The sequence below is a fragment of the Anoplopoma fimbria genome, chromosome 5, assembly GCF_027596085.1.
Source record: "Anoplopoma fimbria isolate UVic2021 breed Golden Eagle Sablefish chromosome 5, Afim_UVic_2022, whole genome shotgun sequence".
Taxonomy (NCBI): Eukaryota; Metazoa; Chordata; class Actinopteri; order Perciformes; family Anoplopomatidae; genus Anoplopoma; species Anoplopoma fimbria.
This window is the reverse complement of record NC_072453.1, coordinates 12,515,388-12,542,307: the sequence shown is the minus strand read 5'-3', so window position 1 is coordinate 12,542,307 and position 26,920 is coordinate 12,515,388. Positions and strand designations below refer to the sequence as shown.

Here is a 26,920-nt window from a genome sequence, read left to right as displayed (position 1 = left end):
TTCAGCCCTACAAGAATCAATAAAATGGGACTAACTAAAGGCAGTGTATGTTGGACTTGTAAAGAAGAACACTGTACATCTATGCACACATTATGGGATAGATGGGTGAATGGTTAGAATGTGAACTGCCAAGGTCACCAAAATGATGTTTAGCTGGGGAATTAAAAAAAAAAACAGAAGTGATGCCGTTTAATAAACTGTGAGTGTTGTAGAGTCTAAAACTCCCAAAACTGAAAAAATGTCTGGACAAATGAAGGGATTTGTTCCATGAAAAAAGTAAAAAATGATTATTGTAAAAGAAGAATGGGGATATTTTAGTGGATATATATCCGCCAGGAGCAACCGAACCTTGACAAGAACCTGATTGTTGCCATTATAACTGTCGCCACGTACTTATTTCCATCACGCCATTGTAACCAAATAACTACATGTCTGTTTGGTTACCTGCCTGTTTTTTGCAGTTTGTTGGATATTGCTTTTATAAAATTCAATACAACTTTAAATGACATACTAGAGGAAGAACACGTTTTAAAAAGCAGTACACGGGGTGAAATCATCACCGATGTGTTGGCACAGCACAGGGACACAAGTTCTCTTCAAATAACAATCTTTATAATGACAAGGTGGAGTGAAGGCGCTGTTCTAAAAAGAGGCTACCCAGCCATGGATTTCAGTTCACAATCAATACGAGATCTCTGCTTCACGGATAATGTTACAGCTTGAACGAGCCACTCAACTGGGACAAGACACAACTCCTAACTTCATTACTCATGAACACACACACACACACACACACACACACACACACACACACACACACCTTTGCCAACGGTCAATACTGCTCAGGGCCGAATGATAAACAGCACAACATAACGCATAATGAACAGCGTGAACTATGGCGACCCCCTTCATAAACAATACCCAGAGGTATTAAACATGAATCCATTCAGTGTTTTATATTCTCTGACTCCCTTTCTAAAAGGAGCAACATGTAAAATTGAACAGTATGGATTGACACATGGAGATGGATGGAGAAAGAATGTCAGTTTTCATTCCAACATGCTTTAAAAAAAAAAAAGGCATCCTTGACGAAGGGGAATGTCTTCAGAAGGTTTTACCATTTCTGTCAGTCTAACTGGAATCAAGCCTAAGACAGGGCTCCACACAGAGACACTGCATTATGTTGTAATTCGCAATTATAACGAATAAAGGATTCTGCAGAATTTGAAATTTCACTTTTAATGACTCAGGCATTGATTAGTGCCTCAATTAGAAAAGTATTCTCTTGTAGCAACCTCACACACTGAATGCCTTTTTACTATCCCTATTCAAAAATAATTACAGGGAAGCTCCTACTTGAAGACAGAATGTGAACTAAATATGGGGGTCTGAATGATGAACCATAATTTTGCAATTATGCAAAAGACGACACATTAACTTTGTGTGTTGATCAGTTAGAGGGTTTGTTTATGTAAAAAAAAAAAGCACTCACAAGGCCTCAAGAACAAGTGGATGCTTTCAGTCCAGTTAGGGTTTAGTGATCATAACATTCCAGGAAAATAAATGGATAGAAAACTGCAATTTTTATATTCTTGAAAACTGTGGGGAGAAACATGTCAAGTTTGAGCTAAAGGTGGCGCCAAAGAGAAGTTGTTTATCCTCTAATGATCATGTAAGTTGCCAACATTTGCATGAAGTTATTCCTCATTTTCTAACCCCAAGGCCGGTGCAATGGTTGAGGAAACAACAACCAAAATACATAATGCTTTCCCACTGAGAACCATTACATTTCTCTCTCAATTAATACAGCTATAACATTGTGAGACATATTATATACATGGCAAATGGGTGTCATAAAATATAAGGGTTGAGCGGACACCTAAATCAAAAAGGACTGATTTTGCTCAACAAATGTCATGGCGTTCTTGTGTAAGAGACAACCTGACTAGGGTGTGTTGCTACAGGGCAGGAGGTAAAACAAAATGAATCAAGAATATGCCTCCTAATGCCTTAATTATCGTTATTATCAACCACTAACTACATGGAAATCCAACCATCACCTCTCACAGTGGAGATCTAGTCCTATTGGTGATGCTAGATCAAAGCACTCAGGATCACCAAAGTAAGTCAGTCTAATTTGGATCTATAAAATGGTTGACAAGATATTTCACTTTGGACCAAAGTATTGGACCTGTCCATTCTGCCGCCCCTACGGCCTCATTTGGATTAACATTGTCCTCCTCAGTGGCTCAACCCAATCATGCTTCGACAGAGTTTAGAGCATGGACAAAGGCTTTGACTGTACATGTGAGAAATCTGAAAAGACAAATCATAAGTGAATTGTTTCTGATGTCTGATGGCAGTGTTGTGGACAGGCTGCTCTACAATGCAGATATCATTCACAAAAAAACTTCCACCGGTAAATACCTCAAAATAAATGTTCTGGATGTTTAGCTTGTGCTTGGTGCTGTGGGACAGAGCAACAAGATACTCACCTAAAAAAAGTGTGGTTTTTTTATGTATATAAGATAAGATAAGATAAGATAATCCTTTATTAGTCCCGCAGTGGGGAAATTTGCAGGATTACAGCAGCAGAGAGGATAGTGCAAACAAGAGACATAGTAAAAAAACAAGTATTATAATTAAGTAAATAAGTAAAAAAAAAAAAAAACAGTAAACAATATTAGATAAGTAAAAAAGGTTATGTGCGCATGTGCTTCATAATCTTCCAGGGTTTGAAACCTTGTTTTTTCAGTGCCCCCCCCTCTATTCATGCCTCCTTCAAACTCAAAATACACTAAATGGACACCTGTGAGCATACATATAAATGCACACTCACACACAAACACACACAGGGGCTAGCAGCAGGGCGTGAGCGGGACAAGCAGAGTGGAACTATCAAGCTAGGCCATGAGCGCTCTCCCCAAACTTCCAGCGCAAACAGATTTCGGACGCTACAGTGATTTCCCCCTTTTAACACAGACCAGGAGAGCAGCCGGAATATTTGTTCTCTTCCAATGAGCCCCATTTACGAGTGATTTCTGCTCCCATTCCCGCTCTCTCTCCCTTTTTTTTTTTACATCATAAACAGTGAAGGTGACACGACGGTGTGCCTCCAAAACGACACGAAAAAACTCCCATCTTTTCTGAGTTCATTAAGTTTTCCCATCTGCAGCGGGGAATTGCGTATGCATACCAATCACATTCAACTCGCAGCATTTCAATTTCAAACATAAACATGAGACCCGTGGAGAAAGGGATGTCGTCTTATTGTCTAAAAGGCGTCATTTTGAGCAGAAATAAGCCCATCGGGGACCGAAAAATACTCATTTAAGACGTGCTTTTACGCGAAAATTGTTAATATGTTAATCGCTGTGCAGCCTACAGGAAGAGAAAAAAAAACACACTTCAACAGTGAACACATTCAATGCATATTGATGAGCTAAAAAAAAAAACTCTACGTTGAGTATCTCGGTAGATGCCTCTTGCTGGGTGTTCACTTGCTCAAAGTATTCCAGTTAATTTAAATCAGGGATTGGCTGGTGAGGGGGACCTTTCAGGGACCTCCTGGGGATCAGGATGCATCTAACAACTACAGCTGATTAGACCACCTTTAAAAAAAAGTGCCTGGCTGACCCATTTGCTCATCGCCGCCGGTCATTAACAGCAATAAAAAAACATCTCCAAAGTGGAGCTCAGCTTGACACCGATGTGGAAAAGACAATTTTACTTCACAGTTCAGCCTTCTCCATCACTGGTTTAAAAACATGCATTTGCTTAACGGGCTGCTGGAGATGTTCAAAGCATCAGTATGTGGAGCTGTTGTGAGAACCTTAGCGGCGGGAGAGCCTGTATCTACATCACAGCAGCGAGTCCTCCAGCTGATCGGCAGGCCGTTCACAAGCACCGGGAAGGCTCGGCTCTCCACCACTACACCAACAGATCAATAGTAATGACCGGAGCATGACACACTGAGCATCGCCCTCAATAGTTTCTCACTAAACCACCAATCGGACTCTCTTAAGATGCCAGAGTATTTAAGGCAGAGACATTTACACGGTTATATTCAACATCAAACTAGATTATTCATTGGTCCAAATGCCATTTCATCATGTCTCCTCTGTACATCCATGCTGAACTGAACATGTGCTCATAACAGAGGTGGAGAGCAGCAGTGGAAGTGGATAATTGTTGTCCACTTCTTTTTACGTCAGCCCACCGCTCTGAGGCACGTGTTCTCCCCGCCAGCCACATTGTATCACGGTTTGCCATTTCATTGGGTTGAGAACTTTGCATGTCATTTACCATCACTCTACAGTATGTGTGTGTGAGCATGTTTGTCTCTAAATCAGGACCTAACCTAACATGGGCCTAAGAGGACTGCTGCCTCGAGCAAAATGATTAGCCCTCTAATGCAGCAGGATTCACAGGCTGCAGGACGCCGCCGGCTAGCAGCGCTGCAGAGAGCGGACCAGATTCTCATTAAGCAGCTCTACATGCCTGCCCGTCATATTTGACATCACTGCAACATGGACAGACTAGTATGGTGCTCAGGTGGGCTATAAAAGTGTGAATGTGTAGGATATTGGAGCCTTGTTGGGGTGCGACTAGGAAAAGGAAATGAGAACATATTTGACCTCATAAACACAATTTAAAGAAAAAGGATGAAAAAGTAGGGTTGCTCCAATACCAATATCAGTATCAGAAATGCCTCTGATACAGCCTAAAACACTGGATGGGTATCAGCGAGTATGCAAGTCTATGCACTAATCCAATATCCTGTTATTTTATAATTTATGAGCTAATTTATGTTACACAGGAACAACAGCAACCTGTGACACTCCCTTCCTGATCTATGCATCCTCCCTTATATGTACTGTGCATGTGCAAATTGCTACTACACAGCTACAGTTAAACACTCTTGAGTACCAAATTTTTTTTACCCCAATAATGCTACAATGTAAATAAGGAGCCCATGTTGAAATCGGCAGGAGGAATTCCTGTTAGCTGGTGGGCAGCGCAGTCCCACCAGCTAACTTAATAACAGACCTAACAGCGGTTAGATTGATTTACATTATGATGCATTCAAACTCCATTCAGCAAAAATATGTATTGGCTAAATTGAAATTATAACGTTATCATGATGTGTTCCAATGTGATGTTGTAAAATGTAGTTTTAGGAGAGAAACTTAAATAAATAAAGTTGTTTTCTAAAGAGATGTATTCACAGCAATATAATATAGATAATAGAGAGGAAACGGTTTAAATTTTTTTGTTCTTGAAAGATTTGTGTCAGATCGTTTTTTAGTAAGTTCAGGTATCGGAATTGGGAAGGAAAAAATTGTATTGAAACATAGCTATCTCAGAGGCTGAGACTTGAAGACTTGGTAGATGTGAAAACAGACTTCCTGATACAGAACAGTCCTGGTGATTTTAGCAATGAGATCACTTAACTCTCTTTGATCACAAGAGGGATTTCCACGACGCCTCACTGGTGACCTTTAGAGGAGGCTCAAAATAGAGCTAGCAGGAGGAGGCAGGTGGTGTGTGTGATTGCCTACATTACTGCTCCGTGAGTGAAGGTGAACGCACTGAAGAACAGTGAGTACAGTCTGTGTGTGTGTGTGTGTGTGTGTGTGTGTGTGTGTGTGTGTGTGTGTGTGTGTGTGTGTGTGTGTGTGTGTGTGTGTGTGTGTGTGCGTGTTCTCACCGTGATGAGTGAAGAGATCGCTGTGGACGATGTCAATCAGACAGTCTAGCTTCTGTTTCACCAGGCGACCCAGAGGAACCTTTAGGATGAATTCGGTGAACAGCTTGCTACGGAGACAGAAGGGGGACAATAAAGACAAAAAGGTCAGACTGATCAGGCATCTTGAGCTGGCTGACTGCTTCCCATCACGAGCAATCATCCAAAAAACGCAATTAAAAAAAAAAAAAAAAAAGGCCCAGCACATTCACACAGGGACTTTTCAGATATTCTGGCTAGGGTTGGGAGGATATGACAATATATTCTGTGAGACAATAGACCTGGGATGAACTCTGAGAACAGCTTGGTACAGGAGATATCTCTGATTGTATAAAAGCAGTATTTCTCAAATGAGGGTACTTTGGAGTACTGCAGGGCGTATGTTAGAATTCGTTTAAATGTTAATGTAAAAATAAATTGTCATAAATATTACTAAAATAATTGTATTATAATGAATTTAGCCCAAATAAGTGTGCAACCTTCACCACCAGTGGCTTCCGTAGACTTTAAATGTTGCTCTTCTGTCTCACAAAGCATCTGCCCGTTTTAAAAAGCCTTGTATACCAATGCATACTATTCTGAACGGAATATTTTAGTCCTTTTTCTTTTTGTTAAGACAACCAACAGCATAGCTCAGCAAGATCATACACTATGGGCTTTCAACGATTCAGAGGCTGAGAGATAAATCTGCATCCACACATCACCTAAAGCTGACATTTTTCTCCTCAATGAAGAAGGCCAGGTGCTTGTTATGCTGGCAAGCTGAGGCTCAAAAAGAAAAAAAAAAAAAAAAAGGTTCTGGCAGGGGATGAAACACCCCCACGCCCCCAAGGTTTCAATTTAGTCGCCTCCAGTTCAGCCTCAAAAGCTTTTCTTCTTTTGTTTCCTTTACAGCTAAAGGAAAGATAGCAGAGCGTGGAGCATTGTGCTTGTTAAAAACCAGGAAGGGATGCATGGTGATGGCCAAAATGATCACGATTATTTCGTTCAATACTGAGATCCTGATTATTTCTCACCATAATGTATTTATTCTGGGAACAACAATGCGCTACATTCCTGCTTATGTACAAATCTACGTCTTATTCATAGTGCATCCCAGAGGGAAAATAATATAGCAGCAAAACTTTTCACGCCAAATTAATCAACGTTGCGTTACATTCCTGCTAATTAACAAATCTTTGCATCAATATTAAATTCAAAATAAGGTGCATTTTAATTTTGCCCGTCTGCTTTCTGTCGTTTTAAAAGGTCAATATCACAGTTGATCATGTGGCTGTCGCAGACGTACTGTGAGAAGCCCAAACCGTGATTATGATTCATATTTATAATAATTGTGCAGCCCTACAATCAGGTCAAGTGTGACCCAATAATACAATCAACATTTTCTGATAGCAGTCCGAACTGTCTCTCCAACCCCACACATGGGACAGTTTGTGTGTTTTGCCAATTGCTGCTCTTAACCATGTAGCTGCATAGCATGTGGTTCATTTGAAAGCACAGTATAGAGGGGAAAAGTCATTCAAAGTCATCATTCAATTATCTTACAAATCCCCCAAATTTTGTGCGCCTCATTATGAATGACACAATTAAGAGTGAACAGTGTGTTTTGGTCTGAAATGAGACAGAATCAGTGTCAGACTCTGAAAAGGACCAGACTGAATTGAATCGAGAAGGAAGGTGGGGAAAAAAAAAAAAATCACTTGGGGAAAGCTTTGAGAGCTGAATGGAGCTTGGTCGACAGAATGGACGGGCTGAAAGACTATCTTCCACCTTTTGACAAAAAGACTTCAGTCTGTGGCTGCGATAGCGCTGGAGTGGAGCCGAGGCCGGGGCCAGAGATTGGCAGTCCTCCTGTGTGGCCCAGAATGTGCTGTGAGAACGGCTGCTGCCCAGGTGCTGGACGTGGGCAAATGAAAAGGGGTTCCTCGCTGAGCGCTTGCAAATGAACAGGCAAAGCACATTTCAAGGTCTTGGGAAAATACCTTCATGTAGTAGCACCACTTGTGCTAGTTGAATTAAAAATAGAGAAGAGGTTCAGATGGTTAAATATTTGTTGAAAGAATGTGAAAGAATGCAAGGTTCCCAGTAGAAGTTTGATTACGCGGAGGTGGACAAATGCTCTCAGCATCTTCTCTCATCTTTATTTAGTAAGTATATGATGGTGTAAACAAACAACCGCCTCGATCATCAAATATATGGCCTTAGCTGCATTCATTTTTACTTTTTGGTTTTATTTCATACGGTGAACTCATTTCATCTATTGTTTGCTCCCTTTTTTGATTGAACATGTAAAGCTTTTGATGACATAGTTTTAATGAAAGAGTAGAAAGTTTGCCACTTTTCATAAACTTCCTTTTAATTCAACTCCTCTTCTGACTACAAGCTAAATAAATATGCCATCATTAGGAAAAGAGAAGTTTAGTTTTCAGCCTGGTCAAAAGCAACCAGCTGATTTTCCAAATGTGTCCTTCCTAATGATGTAACCGTCTGTGTACAGGATATTTCAATATGAGGCAATCAGAACTAAATATTAACATATATGAATATATTTGTCTCGACTTAATACTTACATTTAACAAATTGTTTGACCAAAGTGAATGTGTGTTTTTAAAGACTTATTTGCAGTTGAAAACTTGTTTTGCTGAATACATTAGATAAGCTTTCTTCATACATTTGATAATATGAAGCTCCATAAATGAGGCTATTCTACTGGGTTTTGGGGCTGTCTCCTTCTAGCATAACGGATCAAAGATATTCAAATGTGGCAGAAAAATCAAGGGCACACCCACGAGGCATTCATCACAAACGCAACGTCCTCTCATTTTTGCAACACTAAAATATTTGAAAATGGGCCATTTGAAATTTACAGTCCATTAATTTCAATAATGTCAGAAATAGTATAGAAATTAGCAGGTTTTCTTTAGTAGTTATTAATATTTATATAGTAACAGCAGCTAGTGCTACGTCAGAAGTCCTTTATTACTAAGACGAGCATTAAGCTGTGGCGGGTGACTTTGACTGTAGACAACAGCAACTGTAATGGTCACTTCAGTGGAGCTGTCGGTGGGTTTCCAAGGCAACCTGATCACAGTACAGCTACAGAGTGTTGGGTTGTTGAATAAAAACAGCCTCAGGTAGAGAGAGAAAGTAAACAGCGCTCCTCAGTCCTTTACAGCAGCTTGTTAGGGATTCATCTCAACATGAAATTTTAATTCAAGCGAGCGCTTCCAAAAAACACAAGCAATTAAGATTTCACCTCCCATTCTCCAGCAAAACAACATTTAAGTCTTTGGAACGTTGTTATGTGCTGCCGTGGTGCTCCCTCAGCAACAACCTGTCAGTTTGACAAACTCACAGGAAGATGCAAAATACAGTACGGTGTTGTAAAAGAAAAGCACATGAATTGCCTCTACCACTGAATACTTTCCCCTCATATATAATCGTGTACTGGAGGAGTTATTATAACAACAACAACAACAGAGCATTAAAAAAATGCGATGGATCACGGGAAATTACCTTAGTTCCTTTGGATCAAAGACCAGCTTGACGTCATTGACGATGGTGGGAACGTACTTCAGTGCAGCACCCTTAAAAAGAAAAAGAAAAGGAAATCTTTCAGAAATGTTCAGCTTGAAGTGAATTCGTTTTGGTTTTGTATTAGATTTCGTAGGCTACTCCATCCCACGTTATAATAAACAGTTAAGTGTAAATGTGTGTGATTCTGTGTCCTCCTTTTCTGTCTAACGAATGAAAACAGTGTGTTCTCAGTAGCGTACATGCTGTAGTACACATTTCGCCTCCTGTCAGCCATAAACTACAACAATTAATGCGTTGAGGACCAAGAATAATATTGGTTTTGATGAGCAAAATGCTTGTGCTGGAATATTTCCACCAAGTGTTTGAATGATACTCTTATACTCCTTCCTACTGCATCTTACTTTATTTTAGGGCAGTGGGTGGGGTTATGACTTGTTATAAATAATCTGGAATCCATCTCCGATACCTCTGTAATGATACTTTGATAGATACATTTGGATATGATCTACATTTGCCCATCAATACTACAATAAAAACATAAAGTGCGTACCCCCTGTGGCTAATTACAGAATCATCCATTAATAATAGGAATGATTAAGCAAACTGAAACTTCCCTCTCTAACTGCCTGCTGCTAAATGCGGGGCGGAGGTGGGGTTGGAGTGTTTATACAGCATCTGTGCAAACAAGCAGCAGCGTCGCTCTGACTCACAGAGGGTGATTAGCTATACAGATGCTGCACACTGGACTTCCAGCGCTATTTTTGCACGAGGTTTATTTCTGAAAAAGCGTGAAAGTTAATTAGCGGTGTTCAAAAAGAGGTTTGGTAAGCGAGCAAACACTTTGTTGCTGACTTCAGAGTCGTTATATTTACTGAAGAACAGATATCTGTGCAGTGTCTAAAAGTTTGATCTTTTTCAAAAATGGCTCCAGTCACGACCTCCCACCAAAAATAATCTTCTCTCATCTAAATAGATATTTTTATAGTGCGTGTGCATATCAAACACCTCCACCTCTCTCTGCAGACAGAAAGAGTTTGGGAGACTGAAACTTGGGATTTCAAAAAGGTGCTGCGTCACTTTGATTCAGTTAACAACCCTGGTTTTGCTCAACGACACCTTGAAGAAGCCTTTTTTATTTTATTTTTTGCCCCACTTTGTTCTCAGCAACAACTTAACTCCCACCTGTTGTGCAGGGATGTGTTGAGCGAAGTGTCACAGCTATTCTCGGAGGAGTTGTGTCTCCTGCTCCTCTTCCTGTGTGCACCTCACACTCACCAGGAGCATGCATTAGTCTGTGTGAATGTGTGTGTGGGTGTGTGTCTCAGAACTCTTTCTCCCGAGTATGTGACGGTCTGTCCAGATGTTCATCAGGATTCAGACTTGAGGTATGATGGGACTGCTCATTAGCTTCCACCTGTCACAGCGCTTTCACGAGGGCGGACTCGGGAAGAAACCGGCATTCCTCGCTTTCGTGGCCGTTCCTCAAGATCAGTTTTTAATTTACTGACAGTAAAGCTAATATCTCACCCAATTACACAGCAACTGACTCCTAATTGACTCCTGAGCTTCTCCCATGGTTGAGCGTGCACATGGATCTACTGTAGGTGTGCCAGGGTGCATGTACACTGTGATTATGTTATCTCTTAAAAGCATAGGTGTGTGTGTAGCGTGCACATCAGCGGGTTTTTGGAGTGCACCTGCAATAACAATGAAAAAGAGCTGAAAGGCTCAAGGAGCAGGGCAGTGAAATAAATACCTTAAGGAGCAGCTAAAGAGCGGAAGGCCAGAGGAGCCCCGGGCGACAGGACAGTCAGGGTCAGAGTGAGACGGAGAGAGGGGACAAACACAAACACACATATATATAGAGAGAGAAGAGAAACAGAAACACAGAACAAACATACAGAATGTGTGGATGCGAGAAACATGTGAACGACTAGGGCCGCACGAAAAAGCAGTTTGGGATTTTTGTTGCTGCAGATGCATTTCGGACCGTACCTTAAAATGATTGAGGTTCCAGATTGAGCCCTAATCTGTTAAGTATAGTTTAATATTTTGGGAAATACACTTACTGATTTTCTTGGCGAGAGCTGGATGAGAAGATCGATACAACTCTCACATCTATAGGGTGAATACTGTAAGAATTTAGCTTAGCTTAGCATAAAGACTGGAAAAAGCTACCCTGGCCAAGGGTATAATGTGAAACACTAATGAGCTTCAGATTGGCTGGTGGGCAGATTCTGTTGCTATTGGACAGCTAGGTTGGCATTCATGCTAAAATAAGCCAGTTGGCTGCATCTTCATGTATATTTTACATTCATGGAAGTGGTGTCGCTCTACTCCAACTAACTCTGAAGTAAATGAGCGTATATCCCAAAATATTGAACGATTCCTTAAAGCACCCTTTTTAAGATGCTCTATAATAAACCTTGTTTGATTTTATGTGCAGCCCTAACAATGTCACACAGAGAGAAAATGAGAGTAAAGCTCGGGAAAATCTCTACAAAGAGAAGTGACAAAGGTGAAGACAACAGATAATACAGAACCATCAATGTTTCATAAGCTGCTGTATTATTATTCTATATCTAGACAGATGAATCTCCAATTAAAGAGCATGCCATGGAAGGCAAATCACAGCAGATTCATCTGTATTATTCACTCGGCAGCAGTTGTTTACTATTCACGCAGCAGCTATTTCTTGGCACCAAGTTGGAGCGACAGCATGCAGTTTGAATGGCGTGATAGTCGGCCTACCTTCACCATGCCAGTGTTCTCGGAATTACTGTTCATCATGTCATTGAAGGATGTGAAAAGGTTCCTCAAGGACTCCATGAAGTCGGCCTCTCCTTTGTTCTCGTAGAGCCTGGGATGAGATGAAGTAGAGAATTACATTGGCAGATGATCACAAGGCTGTTGTTTGTTTCCTCCCCCCCGTTAAATCATTAAAAGCAGCCAGCAGAATGGCCCGTGTGTGTGTTATCGATGTTAATATTATTGGATCAGAGCCACAGACATCACTCTCGCTTCCGGACGGATTAGCATTTAAAAAAAAACCAACATGACAAGACCCTGAAGCACCTGCCTGCTGTCATGTGGAAACAAAAACATCTGAAATATTAATGACCTATGCTAACGACTCTCATTCGAATACTATTCCAGGAACAGAAAAGAAAAAATGTCACGTTAGGTTTATGGGATGTTTACTTTCTAAACATGAGGAGCAAAGTCTACTGCCAGTTTGGTTTTGTGGAGCGAATGCTGCGCAGCGATTGCAGCCACCAAAACCCAGCGATCACAGGACAAATGCAGGAAATTAGTGCACGGGGACACAAAGCAGGGCTTCCTCCGTAATCCCCCCCCAAAAAATGCAAATGCGTTTTATCCCACTTGGAGAGCCCAAAAATCTCCCCAAACTGGGTATTAACTGGTAAGTTAACTGGTAAGTGAGGCACGTGGTGCTCCATGCAATGTCATCTAGTTCATCAACCACTCAGATTTAATACATTTAAAAATTAGGATTTGGGAGAGAAATTTAAAATGTTTTCTAAAACACACACTGAAGCAGAAAAGGGGGGGCAGGTCAAAGAGGTGTGAAGTGTTCGGATTTCTCCCCCCGCATTAGATTTCTCTGGCTTTCTTCCAGAGAGGTTGGTTTCTGTGTTGCCGCAATCTCTCATGAGGCTGCAGGTATTACATGGCCCAGGATCGTCACTGTTGAGGGCTTACAGAATTCATAGGATTAGAGGCATCCGTCCTGGGCTCCCACAACAACAATTACTTAAAGCTGCTTCTCACCTGCAGCACCAAGGAGCAAAGTTGAGCTCCTCATAGCCACACCACTCACATGGCACGGGGGGAGGGAGGGTGTGATGAGAGGATCTCCTCTGACATTTCATGGAAATATTCAACGGGTCCACGAATGAAAAGCCAAGAAACACGAGCCAAAAGTAGCCAGCTTCTAGTCAGAGCTGCATGACGGGCTTTAACAAACACAGCTTAAGACTTAGGAAGAGTTTCTAACTCAATAACAATGTTGCCAAAGGCCCAACAGAGCGGATACCGGCAACCAACCAAAAGGAGGCACTTCATCAACGACAATACACAAGACAGGAAGCCCTCTGTAAGGTTGCCGTTTGGCTGTCAGACACTGTGACCATGGACGGCCCTACAAGAGAAGAGCGGCATTGCTGGAGTGTGATGTGTGAGGCAAAAGGACGACGCGTCCTCTAGACATCGGACGGAAAAACCAATCAAACTCTGCACACCCAATTAGACCGGGATCATACATCAGCCCCCTCAGCCTCATTCAGCGGCTCTGCAACATTATCATCCGTTCAACATCTCCACAGCCAATTATAAACACATCCATTATAAATCACCACCTCACCATTTAGACCGTTCACTTTTACCTGTTTCAGCCTCGCTCCACAGCAGTGACGCACCGTGGAGAGCACAATCAACGCTGCACACAATACTGAGTTTTGTGTTATGAAATAACGCCGAAACCAAAGTTCAAGGAAGAACTACAGCGATAAAAAAAATAAAAAAATTATAACTATTAATAATTTTTTTTAGAATTGCTTTTCTGTGATTTTATTTTTGTTTGATGACTATTTAGTTCGTTTAACTATCTGTGCGATGAGTATTTTGATTTTAGTTAATTTCATTGTCTTTTAAATATGTTCTGGTTTTATTGTAAAGCCCTTTGTAACTGTGTTTTGAAAGGATCAGTATAAAACAAGTAATGTCTGCATGCATGTGTTCATACATATACACGTGCACTCTAAATGAAATATGAAAATATACGTATCCACATTGTCGCCGCGTATCACAGTATGTACACATAATGAGGTGCATCAGGACCTACTGGTTAAAGAGGACTCTGGAGCGGACGATAAACTTGAAGATGTACTCCAGAGCCTTCATGGCCTTCAGCAGCTGCTCCGTCAGCTTCTCAGCGTTGTCCACATAGTTCTTCAGAACTTTGGTCAACTTCCTTCAAACACAATAATAAAGAGACTGTTAAATCTGCTATTCACAATATTGGATAGAATTAAACACTTTAAATGTCCTTTGTCTATTTGTGCAGAGGGTAAATAACTCACGTGTATGCCAGCGTGGCGCTGAAATGCTTCCGGATGTAGGTCTCCAGAACCGGGTTGAAGTGCTGGAACTTTCTGTCAGCGATAAGCCCAATTATGAACACCTGTCAGAGAACAGAGACGTATCCATTAAAACGTAAACCAGATCGCTCATAATGGAAAGCAGGAAATACTGCCCGTCTACTCAACATGCTGTGATTGGGAAATTAAACAAGCTTTTCTCTCGATTCATGAGTCTGCGGATAATCTTTACCTCCTTCTTGGACAGCTAAAACATATATTTTAAGACGTTCCCAACAATGTTAGGCGATAACATTGTAGATAGGAACTGGTTTAACACATGGAAAAAGCTAATTTCTTTTGGCCTTTTTTTGTGCATGATTATGCAGCAAAATGAGACCTTTAATGTTTAACAAACATGAACAAAATGCTACCCTGGTGCTACAAATTCATGCAGAATAATGCAGCACTGATACCACATGAAATGATTTACAAACAATAGGGAACAATGTGTGAGCTGAAATATAAAAGATTTTCGATTGTTTTAGCTCTGTATTCTTGCACATGGGATGTAAGATGAGACCATGGCTGAGGTTAAAGTACTGACTTTGGTGTTTGAGAGAGTAAACTTAAAACTGTGGAAACTTCAACAGTTTTAAGCTGCCATGTTGTGTAAACAGAAATGCAGGTAGGTGTCCCAGTTGAGTCATTTTACTGCGAGGCGCGCTCCTGGCACACACACCGCATTCTTGTCTGGAGCTAAGGTGTGTACTCTGCATACTTTGTAAGCACATCCTGTCCCTTTTTTTCTCCGCACATTAATAACATGTGGTCAAAAATTACCCTTGGCGGCACAAGTAAATCATGTTCAAACACACAGCCTAAAAAAAGACTGTTAAATTGTTCTTATCATATTTTGTTTTACAGTCCTTTCCCAAAACAAAAACAAATGGATTTGTTACCCTTGTGGTTTAGAGCTACAGCCTAAAACAGGAAACTGATTTTGTACACAAACTGTTTTGTTTTTTTGAGAAATCAAGAGGGCCAACACGCAGAGCAAAGCTGCCTGTCAAGAGAGGTGTTTAGCATATGAAAGATTTGACAACATGCTATATTTGCATCTGAGCTGGGAATGCGTCTAAGTGTTTGTTCCCACTGACAAGAAACCACCCCTGGTATGAATTCTGCTCCGCTGTGTCTGTCTGCTTCTTTGCTTACCAAGGCATCGAACACCAAAGTATCAAAAGTGTCACTGTCAGAGTTCTCCATCATGATGTTGAAGAGAGCATCCAGAGTGTCTTGCAGGAACTAGAATGACAGATGCACAAAGCGTGTTATGGCAGGCACAACAACAAAACGCGGACATGGAAAATCACAGTTTTATTGCAAAACACCAGAACTGCTTTCACTGCTCTCTCAAATTAAAGTGAGTCACAATCGCTTCTCTCTGTTAGGGAGAACATTTAAGGTGATAAATGAGCTCAGGCCCAGTGAGGTACATGTTGTATCAACAGGAACAAGAAGTTGAAACCCAAATAGCTGAGTAAGAGACAAGGAAATAAATGCTAACAGTCAAAAACAAGGACCTAAGCGGGATGTTTACAATATTTTGGACAGAGAGTTGAAGCAGAAAACAGGGGCTTTAACGATGTTTGGTGAAAAAATGCATCCTTATAGATCTGAACAATTCAGTTAAAATCATTAACCTACTATAGCTAATAATATTGTATTAATGCTGATACACTGTACAGGGCAAAAATATGCTAAATCCCCTGAAATAATAATAACTTGTATGTTCTTTGCAAAAAAATTGTTTTGTAAAAAAAAACCAAAAAAAACTCTGTAACCTCTGAAAGATGATAAATAAGCATATTTAGTTCATCTCAAGTCCTCATCCTAAATATCATGATTGCAAACATGTTTAATGTGAGCCCATAAAGCTTAACTAGAACCATGTGGCATGTGAACTCGTGCTCTTACAAGGCCACGCGCTGCCCTTCGCATCTGTTAACATGAGCCAATATAGTTCTATGAAGACAGTAATAATTTCCCTGTCGCCGGCACCTCCGGAAACACTAACTATACACACCCTCCTTCTCTGGGGAAACATGCTCCATTTACTCAGTCAATTGTGAGGCAATGTGAAAACAGATGTAAAATTGTCGGAAACGGAGCCATCCCTTCATACTGTGGATGATCTGTCATCGCAAGATGGATGAGATTCATCGTGCTATCAACGAGGAAACAAACATAGCACGCACTGTGAGGACTTTAAAGCACGATGCAATCTCACGAAGGCCAGACTGCGTGACAGAGACGAGTGACCTGTTCTCCCAATAAAAGTACACATCAGGGCGATAAAAAAAAAAATGGTATTAAAGTGGCCCTATTATGCTTTGCCACTTTTTCCCTCTCCTTTAGTGTGTTATATATATTTTTGTACATGTAAAAGGTCCGTAGAGTATAAAACCTGTAGTCCACGCCTAAAAGGAGTTACCCTCCCCCTCAGAAGCTCCTGAGCTGCCTGAAACGGCTCCATTGAATTATCTCCTTCACTTCTATAACTTTATGAGGTCATAATGTTACAGAAGTGACGTAAAACTACTTCCCGCTATTTTGGCCCTCAAACAACAAAAGAGAGAGACGGAGCTGAAGAGTTTTTTTCTGAGCGTTTCAGAGAGAGGGTGAGAAGAAGTGCTGCAGGACAGCCAGGATGAGAAAAACAAGGCGGATTATGAGCATTAACGCATGTAAACATGTTTTAACTGTAACTTGAGATAAAAAATATGCACCCGGCAAAATAGCATAATAGGGCCTGTTTAAGATAAAAACACAACTGGTAACCCTCCCATGATTTATCTATGATCTAATCTTTATGAATATTATCTAATATACAGCGTACGCCCATAGCAATGCATACCCTGTTGATAAATTGTCTCTTAAATGCCACGCTGAAAGTGTTGTGAAATTGCAGCCTCTGAGCGCTTTTGGAGAGATTGAGTGCTAATGTGCTGGTAATAATAATCACACCCCCGTGGTTTAATGAACCGGTCCAGCTGTGGTTGACACATCTATCTGGTCGGATCACAACTGTCTGGGTGAAGGACTTCCTCAGATACGCTGCGATCTGCCAGGCCTCCTACTGGCCTGTGCTAAACTTCATCTAGAGACTGATTTATTCATCCGCCCCACGCTGGGCACTTTAAGCGCCTGTGCATACTTCTGACAGCGGGTCATCTCCTGCCCTTCACTACACTCTATGTGGTGCTATGTGCCTTCTCTCCTTAGCAACCTGTTCCCTTCCGACAGGCAGTGAAATCATTTGTGAAACTGCTGCCAGGAAGCTGTAACCTTCATGAACACGGAGGACTGCGACTGCCTTGTTTATGTTGCCAGCTGCTGAGGTATATATTTTATTTGTTTTGATAATCAGGTAGGAGGAAGTACATTTTCAAGGGTACAACAGTTAAAGAAAGATGGAGAGTTGAGACCATTAGTTTTCCAGCTTCGAATGCACCAAATTCGATACCCATCGTTAAAACAGAGAGGACAGTGTCGTCAGCAGATTGCAGGATGACTTTCGCCCACTGACCTTGACGACCTCGCCGCCTTCCACCTTCATCAGCTGCCGGAGGTTCTGCTGCAGCAGGCTGGTGTTGGAGCGCCACTTCAGCAGGCCAAGTAAGTCCACTGGAACAAACAAACAAGCAAACAAAAAAAAAAAAGCCATTACCACAAAGCACAGCGTGAAGATCTTCCTGCCAATGGTAATACAGCGTGAAGAGAGATGGAGAGGCAGCGAGAAATGACAATTAAGGTTAAACATTTGAATTGAATGTGTTGTGGGGCCATTTGTTTCAAATGTTTCCCCCTTCACACAAGTCAGTTAGTGAATTTCCTTAACGCTGCGCAAGTCATTCTATTAGATCTCTTACTTTAATCATGGAAAATGAATTTAGTCACAAGCGCATGAGTCATGATGCAATTAATCACGCTGAAGGGAGCACTCGTTCAGACCACCTTTGGTAGATTATCAAATTGGGAGGATAAAAATGTCCATTTGTTAAGGGTTAGTAAACACCAGCCCCGTGGACACCAGTCAGATCTTTTCTGAAGTTCAAAGACAAACAATCAGTAATTGAATAATCAACTAATCGCAGCAATAGTCCAGTCCAGCTGTGAGGATAAAAGAGAAATTCGTGATGCTTTATTAGCCAAGCCTGCATAGAAAAAGCAGCTAAACTCAGAGAAACTTTCCCTCTTTCTGCTCACCATGCCTGATCGGTTTTGGGAGAGCCAATCAAGCATGGCGAGACAGTGATGTATGCCCATCATCTACAAACCTGACAGCCTATCAGGGTTCAGTCACAAGACAATAACCCCCCCCCTCCCCAAGGAGTTATACCTTTGAAAATCGCAGGTTAAATCCCCTCAGAGAGACAAATGTAATGAAATGAGAATAAATCACTGGGGCGCTGCTGTTAGAGGCCACACTGTCTGCAGCACATGGGACAGCGAGGCAGGGTGGGCCATGGAAGTGCCTGCGACAAAAAACAATATCTTGCTTGAGAATGGATGTTTTTGTAGGCAGCGGAATTAAAAAAGCTACAAAGCTGGCAGATGGAGATTGGTGGAGTAATCAATTCTGGGAGAATAGGTTACGATGTCACTGCACAACTGAAATGCAAAATACTTCCTATTGCCATGCAAATGTTTGTTTGCGGTCCACCTTGCCTGACAAGAGCATTTTTGCTTATTTTTTTAAACAAGCAAATGCGACCACTAAGTAGTCTTAATAGCTTGTTCTTGTTACAGCCTTGTATTTGGTTCCAAGTTTAAAAGTGCATGGTTTTTAAACACAGTGTTGTAAGAGCCGCTTCACACAGTATAAATATTAATTCTCTATCCTCAAACTTTCCTTTAATACAATATTTTTCCCAGCTTATATAGGAATGGAAGTTAATTCTTCTTTCACCGGGCAACGTCCACTCCGAGCTCTGCGGCCATTAGATATCCGCTTCTCCTCCAGCCTCCGTTTAGAGAAGCACACTGCAAATACCAAGAGACGAGCCAGCAGCCACTTCACACAGAGCTCCCAGCGCCGGGGGACCGCATGCATAAATCTAACTTAATTAAAAGAGTGTTTCATCTCAGATGTGGGGATCAGGGATGAGGTGTCATGTGTACGAAGCAAGCAGTGTGTTGCAAAGGCACATTCAAGGTGCTGTTATTTTCATTATTGATGATTATGTTGATTACTTTATACAGTGAATCACCCATTATCCGTTCTGTAAATAGCAAAACATCTGAGTTTACACGGAACCCAAACAGCTTATTTCGGGTCGGCGGTGGTTCAGGAGGAAGACAGAGCTGTCAAACTAATAGCATGGTGCCTCGGGCTAGCCACTGAACAACAATGGTCTCAGTGGACAGGCCTCTAGAACTTCAGTCTATTTACCATTAACCATTGTCCGATCAACACCCATAAAACAACCTGGTTCATTTACAGAGAAAAGATCTTCGCATTTGAAAAATGGAACAAGAACATGACTGTTGAGCATTGTTGCTCAACAGGATTAATGGGTTTAGAAGTGTTTATCACCTATTTGTCAATGACAAACTAGGTCCAGGCTACAAGCTTGTTGCAATCAATACAGTTAAAGTCAGGCAAACACACATTTATCAAACAGTGTGAACATTTTAAAAATATCTATTCAAATTGCTTTTAAAACAACATGTTGGTGTTCTGTGCAACGATCACAGCATGGTGTTCTGTTTTTAAAATAGTTATTGTATCTTTCATATCGCAATCCAAATGAGAGCCATAACAACAGTGACTATTCTTACCAGTGCAGAGCAAAGTCTTTTTTTAGGAAACAGGCCTATGCAGAACAGAGATCAAACTGTTTTGTAATTAAGGATTTCAAATTCCTAAGTCTGTTAAAGTCAGTCAAAATTGCTTTTATATCCACGTAGCAAAAAACAATCATCGATCACCCTTTCGAATTGTCAATATAAGAAGGGATGTCTAAAATTGAAGATGATGAATTAGAATAGAAGGAAAACAAAGTAGGTGAGTGAGTGAGTGAGTTTAGGTGGGAGTTTTGAAAGAGCCTCTAGGTTTTAATAAAGCAGGCAGACACAGTCGGAGAGAGAGATTGGCTCTGCATTGATTTATTAAAAAGAACTCAAACCTTTTCCTAGAGCTTTGGCGTGGGATGACATCCCGTGGGAGACACTCACACACACACACACACACACACACTCTCTCTCACACACACACACACACACACACACACACACACACACACACACACACACACACACACACACACACACACACACACACACACACACACACACACACACACACACACACACACACACACACACACACACACACACACACACACACCTCTCTATTTAATCAAACTCAGTGTGCAGTGCCGACGAGGCGGCCTGATCCCCATGCACCTACTGGTGCCTTGCAAATTAGCACCACAAAGTGCCAGGTAAATATCAGCAGAGGAGCCGCTCTACCGGACTGAATCTCCTCACCAGGACACACACTGCTGCACGTCGCTCTCACACAGGGGGAAAAAAAAAAAAAGGGTAAGGAAATAGAAAAGGAAATGCAAAGTGGACGATGGGGAGAGGAAATGGTGATTGATTTCTTCTTCTTTTAAATACTCAACATCTACTGAGACAAGGGTGTGAGCTGCTGACATGACTTCCCTATTCCTACTATAATCAGAGGGGCCAGTTTCTGCTTCTGAAACTGTAGCTGCTGACATCACACACACACACACACACACACACACACACACACACACACACACACACACACACACACACACACACACACACACACACACACACACACACACACACACACACACACACACACACACACACACACACACACACACACACTTTAAATGACAACTTATACTGCAGACTACACTTAATAACCCTCAAGGATACCACTGCTGTAACAACACACAAAGTCCCACTCTTTCGCACAATATAACATAATATACGCAGCAACAAAAGTCTCCCCCTTGAATGGATCTAAACCAAGGCCTGTTCTGGGGTCTGCTGTGACCTAATTTCCGTGGCTTTATGAGCATTTATTGTGCATGTTTATCTGGGCCACGTCGAGAAATTGCAACAATGAAAAAAAGAAAATCGACTTTTTTCTCCCGTTCAAGTGTCTATTGGAAAAGCAACGATTCTTTTTCCACGAGGTCACATGAGGCCGTGCGCATTACTATGTGGCTCGTAGAGGGAAGTAGAACTCTACTGAGGGAGATTGATGCAGACAGCTGCTCCTCCTGCTTAAAGCCACTGTCAGGGGAAAATCCAGTGTTTCAAGAAGATCAACAACTGTGTAGGTTTTTTAGTTTTTTCTTAAAAAATAATACAAGAGGTGCTGAGATGGTTCCATAAGTGCAAGAGGCACAAAACCTGCAGGACAGTCCAGACAGTAAAATCACATTACCTGGAGTTTATAACCTCAGATACTGATTCTATCATGTGCACTTTAGCAAACCCAACAATGCAGCGCCTTTGTTCACTGATGTACTCACTAGTACAGTTAATTGCTGAGATCTAGGAAGTCGGCAACAATGCAAAAACAAAGTCAAATGGAGCAAGAAACACCAGATATCAAACACGATCATAGAGCTTTTAAACGGTTTAAATAACTGGATTTACTTTGACCTGTTGTGTTTGCCGTAATGTGCATGCGTAGTTTTCCGTACAGTGAGGGATTATGACCGACATTTATGGGTAAAGTGGTTTGGACAGTCTGTCTGAACGTTAAAGCGATGTTTCCACGTTCCCTAGCTCATTTTGGTTTGGCAGGTGTCAAGTTGTAATGATGTGCGATTATCCTTTGATAATATGAAACGCTTTGAGAGACGACTTTGGTGTATTTAATAAACCACCAGTTGCTGATCTTCTCTCGTCTTACTTTTCCTGAAGGGAGAATTTTAAATATTCAAAAGGATTATATCATATTTCGCACATGAACAAGATAAATAGGTTTTGTAGTGCTTCTTTTTAAAAAGGATATATATATATATATATATATATATATATATATAAGGATTATTCAGTGAGCGCTCCGATACCACAAAAAGACTGCAAAGAGCTCGGCCACACAAAACAGTAATTTGCTGACTATTCGTCTGACTATTTAAAAAAAATGATCTTTGAGTTACCATGAATTAAAATCATATGGGTGCCATGAACTCCGTATTCAAACAGGTTGTTTGCTTTGGGCAAGCAACACAATTAATTTCAATTCGGGTCAAAGTTAGCCTGCGGTGAATCTGTCCCTTCCTCGTTCTCGCTCTCTTTCAGGCTGTGGCCAAAGAAACACTGAGAGGAATGAGGAAACGTTCATTTAGGCTCTAATTAAAATGTTGACTCACTCCTGCATACCAAAAGAGGAAGAAAGAAGCAAGCACTGAGGAAGGCCATGCAGACATTTAGGAGGATTCTTTTTAGTGTAACAGTATCAGAGCATTAGACAATGTTAAAACAATCTGGAAATGCTAACATATTGTAAGAGGGTTTCAAGTAGTCTCTGTTGGGATTTTGAAACATGTATAAAAGGCTGGGGGAAAAAAAAAGGCCACAATCCTAAATCCATTAGCCTCAGAGCAGAGACGGGGATTTCCTTAGCTTCATAAGTGGAGATCTTCGCAGCACCCTGGGAAATTACTCTGCCAGACTGACAGCAGTACACAGAGCATAGATGGACTGACTGGTACTGACTCATAGGAGGGAGTTGTGGAAGAGAAAGTAGGTCAGAAAGGGAAACCATTTGGGTGAGTGCAAGCGTCCAACATGTAGACACGTGTAAAGACCAGGTGGAAGGAGTTAGGGAGGGCGGGGGTCCCTGAGTCCTACTCTAAGTGATATATGGTTAGTGTGCATGGATTATCCCAAAACTGGTTTCAGAATCCAGGGGTCTACTTGGCTTAAATACATTGAAAAAAAATGTTCTTCTTCGGTGGGAGCTTTGAAAATGAAAACTGCTTATTTGCAGCCCAGAGAAACTAGTATTCCAGCAAATGTTCACAGGTGTTGTAAGGACAAGTTCGCGTTTGTGTTTCTTTTAAACTTGTACAGATTAAGGGTGCATGTCCACTAGGAGGCAGTGTCACTTTTAGTCAACCACAATGTAAAGAAGAAGTAAGTTCCAGCTTCAGAAAGGCAAGTTTTGTTGAGAAAAAAAATGAAAGATAACCAAAAAAATAAAGTGGAAAAAGTCGCAAATGCAAAAGTGAAGCATAGAAGCCGTTACCGTTCTGTGTGAGCTTGGTGGAGCAGACCAGGGTGGAGATCTGGAAGGAGTCCTTGCTGATGGAGCAGTTGCCCAGGTTCTGGTTGTTTTTCCCCGTGGTGGAGTAGCCCTTCTCCTCCAGCTCCAGCTTTGTGGCAGGAAGGCTCAGGTACAGAGAAGAGTCCTCCAGCTTCTTTGCTTCTGCCTGGTTGTTCAGGAAAGGACAAGTGTTTTTTTGTATGTTTGTCTTATGCTTTCAATGACGTTTTACTGCTAGCTGTTGCATGTGAGAGTTTTTTGCAAAAACAGCAACTCTGACTGAATATGGCAATGCAAAACAAAGAAAAATCCAATTGGGAGAATCCCAGTCCCTTTCCTACATTAAAGTAATTTCATTTTATTGAGGGGGTGGATGCGTTCCAACTGTACAATTCTCCATAGAAGGCAGAGAAGCTATTTTGAAGGCAACTACTAACGAGACAGGCCAATTTTAGACATTACATTACATTACAGTCATTTAGCAGACGCTTTTATCCAAAGCGACTTACAGGAAGTGTATTCAACATAGGTATTCAAGAGAACTACTAGTCACCAGAAGTCATAAGTGCATCTCCTTTCTTAGACTTGTTCATGAGGTCCGGCTCGGCAGATGCAATAGGCAGCCGGTAGCGAACATACCAGAACACAACAGGCTGACTTCTAAACTGTGTTACGGGTCGCTTCACACTTACCTTGTACACGATGAGATCGTGCTCGCCGTCCCTCAGAGTCGTCCCATCATACCTCATCAACTTCACGAAAGACAGAGCGAATATCTTCTCCGATTTGTCTTTGGCTGTAGGAGGAAGACAGAAAACAGACACATTTTAGGAGATGATACGTTACTTCCCAGTTGATTTAAAAAAGTGTACCTTTTGCTTTTTGTGAATATTTGCAAACTAATAGTCCAACTCAGGTCATATGTGTTCGGGCTCTATTGCGGTAAACCATGCTGCGAAGCTGACTTTACGACAAACCATTTATAAGCTCGCAGACAAATGAAACAGATAATTTGATTTGTGCAAGGCTAAGAGCAATGACAGAAATTATGCAAATTACAAGCCGATAAATTCAGCATATGAGGAATCGTAATAGAGATTGAGTTGATCACAAACATTTGTGTTTTAAAAAAAGAATATTTGCTCATTTTAAAAGAAAGGACATTTTTTCTCTAAAAGCTTTATTACTGGTATTGAAGCCACAAGTCTGAGATTAAGATCTCCTGTGTGTCCACTTCCTGTTAGCTTATGAATAAACACTTGCACTTGATCCCCGGGCAGCAGCGGTGAACAGTATGTGTAATCCCTTTAGGGCGAAGAAGAAAAAAAGATGCTCGTTGTGTGTGTGCGTGCACACACACACACACACACACACACACACACACACACACACAACGGTGTGTGTGTGCTTGTTGAGGGGAAGCGCTGCATAAACAAGGCACGAGAGTTATGACTTTGTCCTGTAACCAAGCGAGTGGAGAGGCCGACATATATCATCATTGTGGATCAACAAGCTCGAATTTACGTGCAAGAGGGGACGTGATTCATCGAAGGATCTCACGCATTCTATCTGCATAAATCCCCTCATTGGTTTGCTGCCTGCAGCCTCGCCAGTGAATAATTGCTGGGCTCGCTTGAGAGGAACCAGTGGAGAGAAAAACACTGTACACGTGCCACCCAGTTGAGGAAAAATGCATTAGTGACTTTCTACAGAGAGTAGAAACTCTGTATTTTTGGGGCAGGGGAAAAAAGAAAAGGTCGATTTCAGGACAGATCCTTTTTTTTTTTTTTTTCCAGTCGAGTTTGTGTGGAACTTTTACAGACTCCCACCTCTAAGGTGGCCAATCACTTCAGATTTTAAAGCCTCCCCTCCACCACGCTCACCAGGTTTTAGCACAATGACAGATGCGACCGATGTGAAAAGATGCCGATGATCTCTTCCAGCCACGGCGGCATCTGTGATGGCAGTCATCAGCCTGATGAGGCCTGACAATGCTGGAGTGGTAGTCTGATGCACGGTGTAATGACTGGCCTGATTCTGAACCACGGGGAATGAGAGATACGGAGCACATGAACTCTAGTTGTGGCCTTGATGAGCAGCTCTGTCACTCTATAAAGTTCAGTGCTAGCTGGTAGCAGCGGAGGAAACAGGAAGGACACGAGCAGATGGCGGCAGAGAAGGACAACAGGAAGGACGTCTTTGACAGACCATCTCTGATCTGCTTTCCCCAAACACTCTCCACATGTAGAGAGATTATTACCTTCCTAATTCCTAAAAAAGTGCCTTTACAGGAGAATGCAGAAAATACAATTTAAGGTACTTTTGATATCTGCAAGTCAGGGTTTGCTGTATCCACGTCGTGTGTTTGCACGTGTAAACATCCTAGTTTCAGAAACCTACATTTAACTAAGTATTCTGGTTTTGGTACCGTCCATTAACGCATCGATATGAAAGCATGACACATGGCGGTGGGGAGGATGAATCGCGCCAGTTGTCTTCAATTTCTTGTGATCAAAATGGAAACAGATTCTGGAGTATTTACAGGCAACCAAAAATCCAAAAAGGAAACTCAGTGCATGAAAAAAACTAAGTGGCTTGAAGCCTGCACAGATGCAGCCAATCAGAAACGTGGAAGTTAGATTGATGTGCAGAGGGATATGAATGACCAGGTGTCTCTTTGATGGGATACAAGTGTAAACACACTCACTGACAGGGAAATACAAGGCATACACCACATACAAAATATATATATATAAATATATATATATATATATAAATATATATATATAAATATATATATATATATATAAATATATATATATATAATATATAAATATATATATATAATATATAAATATATAAATAAATATATATATATATAAATAAATATATATATATAAAAATATATATATATAAATATATATATAAATATATATATATATATAAATATATATATATATAAATATATATATATATATATATATATATATATAAATAAATATATAAATATATATAAATATATATATAAATATATAATATATAAATATATATATAAATATATATATATATAAAAATATATATATATATAAAAATATATATATATATAAATATATATATAATATAAATATATATAAATAAATATATATAAATAAATATATATAAATAAATATATATATAAATATAAATATATATAAATATATATAT

The 26,920-nt window shown here is 40.8% G+C and overlaps 1 protein-coding gene across 2 annotated transcripts in view; it reads right to left on the bottom strand.

Annotated features, from left to right (window-relative positions):
* The window catches only part of dock1 (dedicator of cytokinesis 1), a 175,369-nt gene that overhangs the window by 107,627 nt on the left and 40,822 nt on the right, over window positions 1-26,920 (bottom strand). For both annotated transcript variants that reach the window (XM_054598615.1, XM_054598616.1), the window contains exons 17-25: window positions 24,409-24,512; window positions 23,699-23,882; window positions 17,975-18,072; window positions 15,601-15,690; window positions 14,386-14,486; window positions 14,148-14,276; window positions 12,035-12,143; window positions 9,263-9,333; window positions 5,711-5,817 (exon numbers count right to left, since the gene is read on the bottom strand). In XM_054598615.1, coding sequence (XP_054454590.1) covers window positions 5,711-5,817; window positions 9,263-9,333; window positions 12,035-12,143; window positions 14,148-14,276; window positions 14,386-14,486; window positions 15,601-15,690; window positions 17,975-18,072; window positions 23,699-23,882; window positions 24,409-24,512 — 993 coding nt within the window. The remainder of the gene's footprint in view (window positions 1-5,710; window positions 5,818-9,262; window positions 9,334-12,034; window positions 12,144-14,147; window positions 14,277-14,385; window positions 14,487-15,600; window positions 15,691-17,974; window positions 18,073-23,698; window positions 23,883-24,408; window positions 24,513-26,920) is intronic.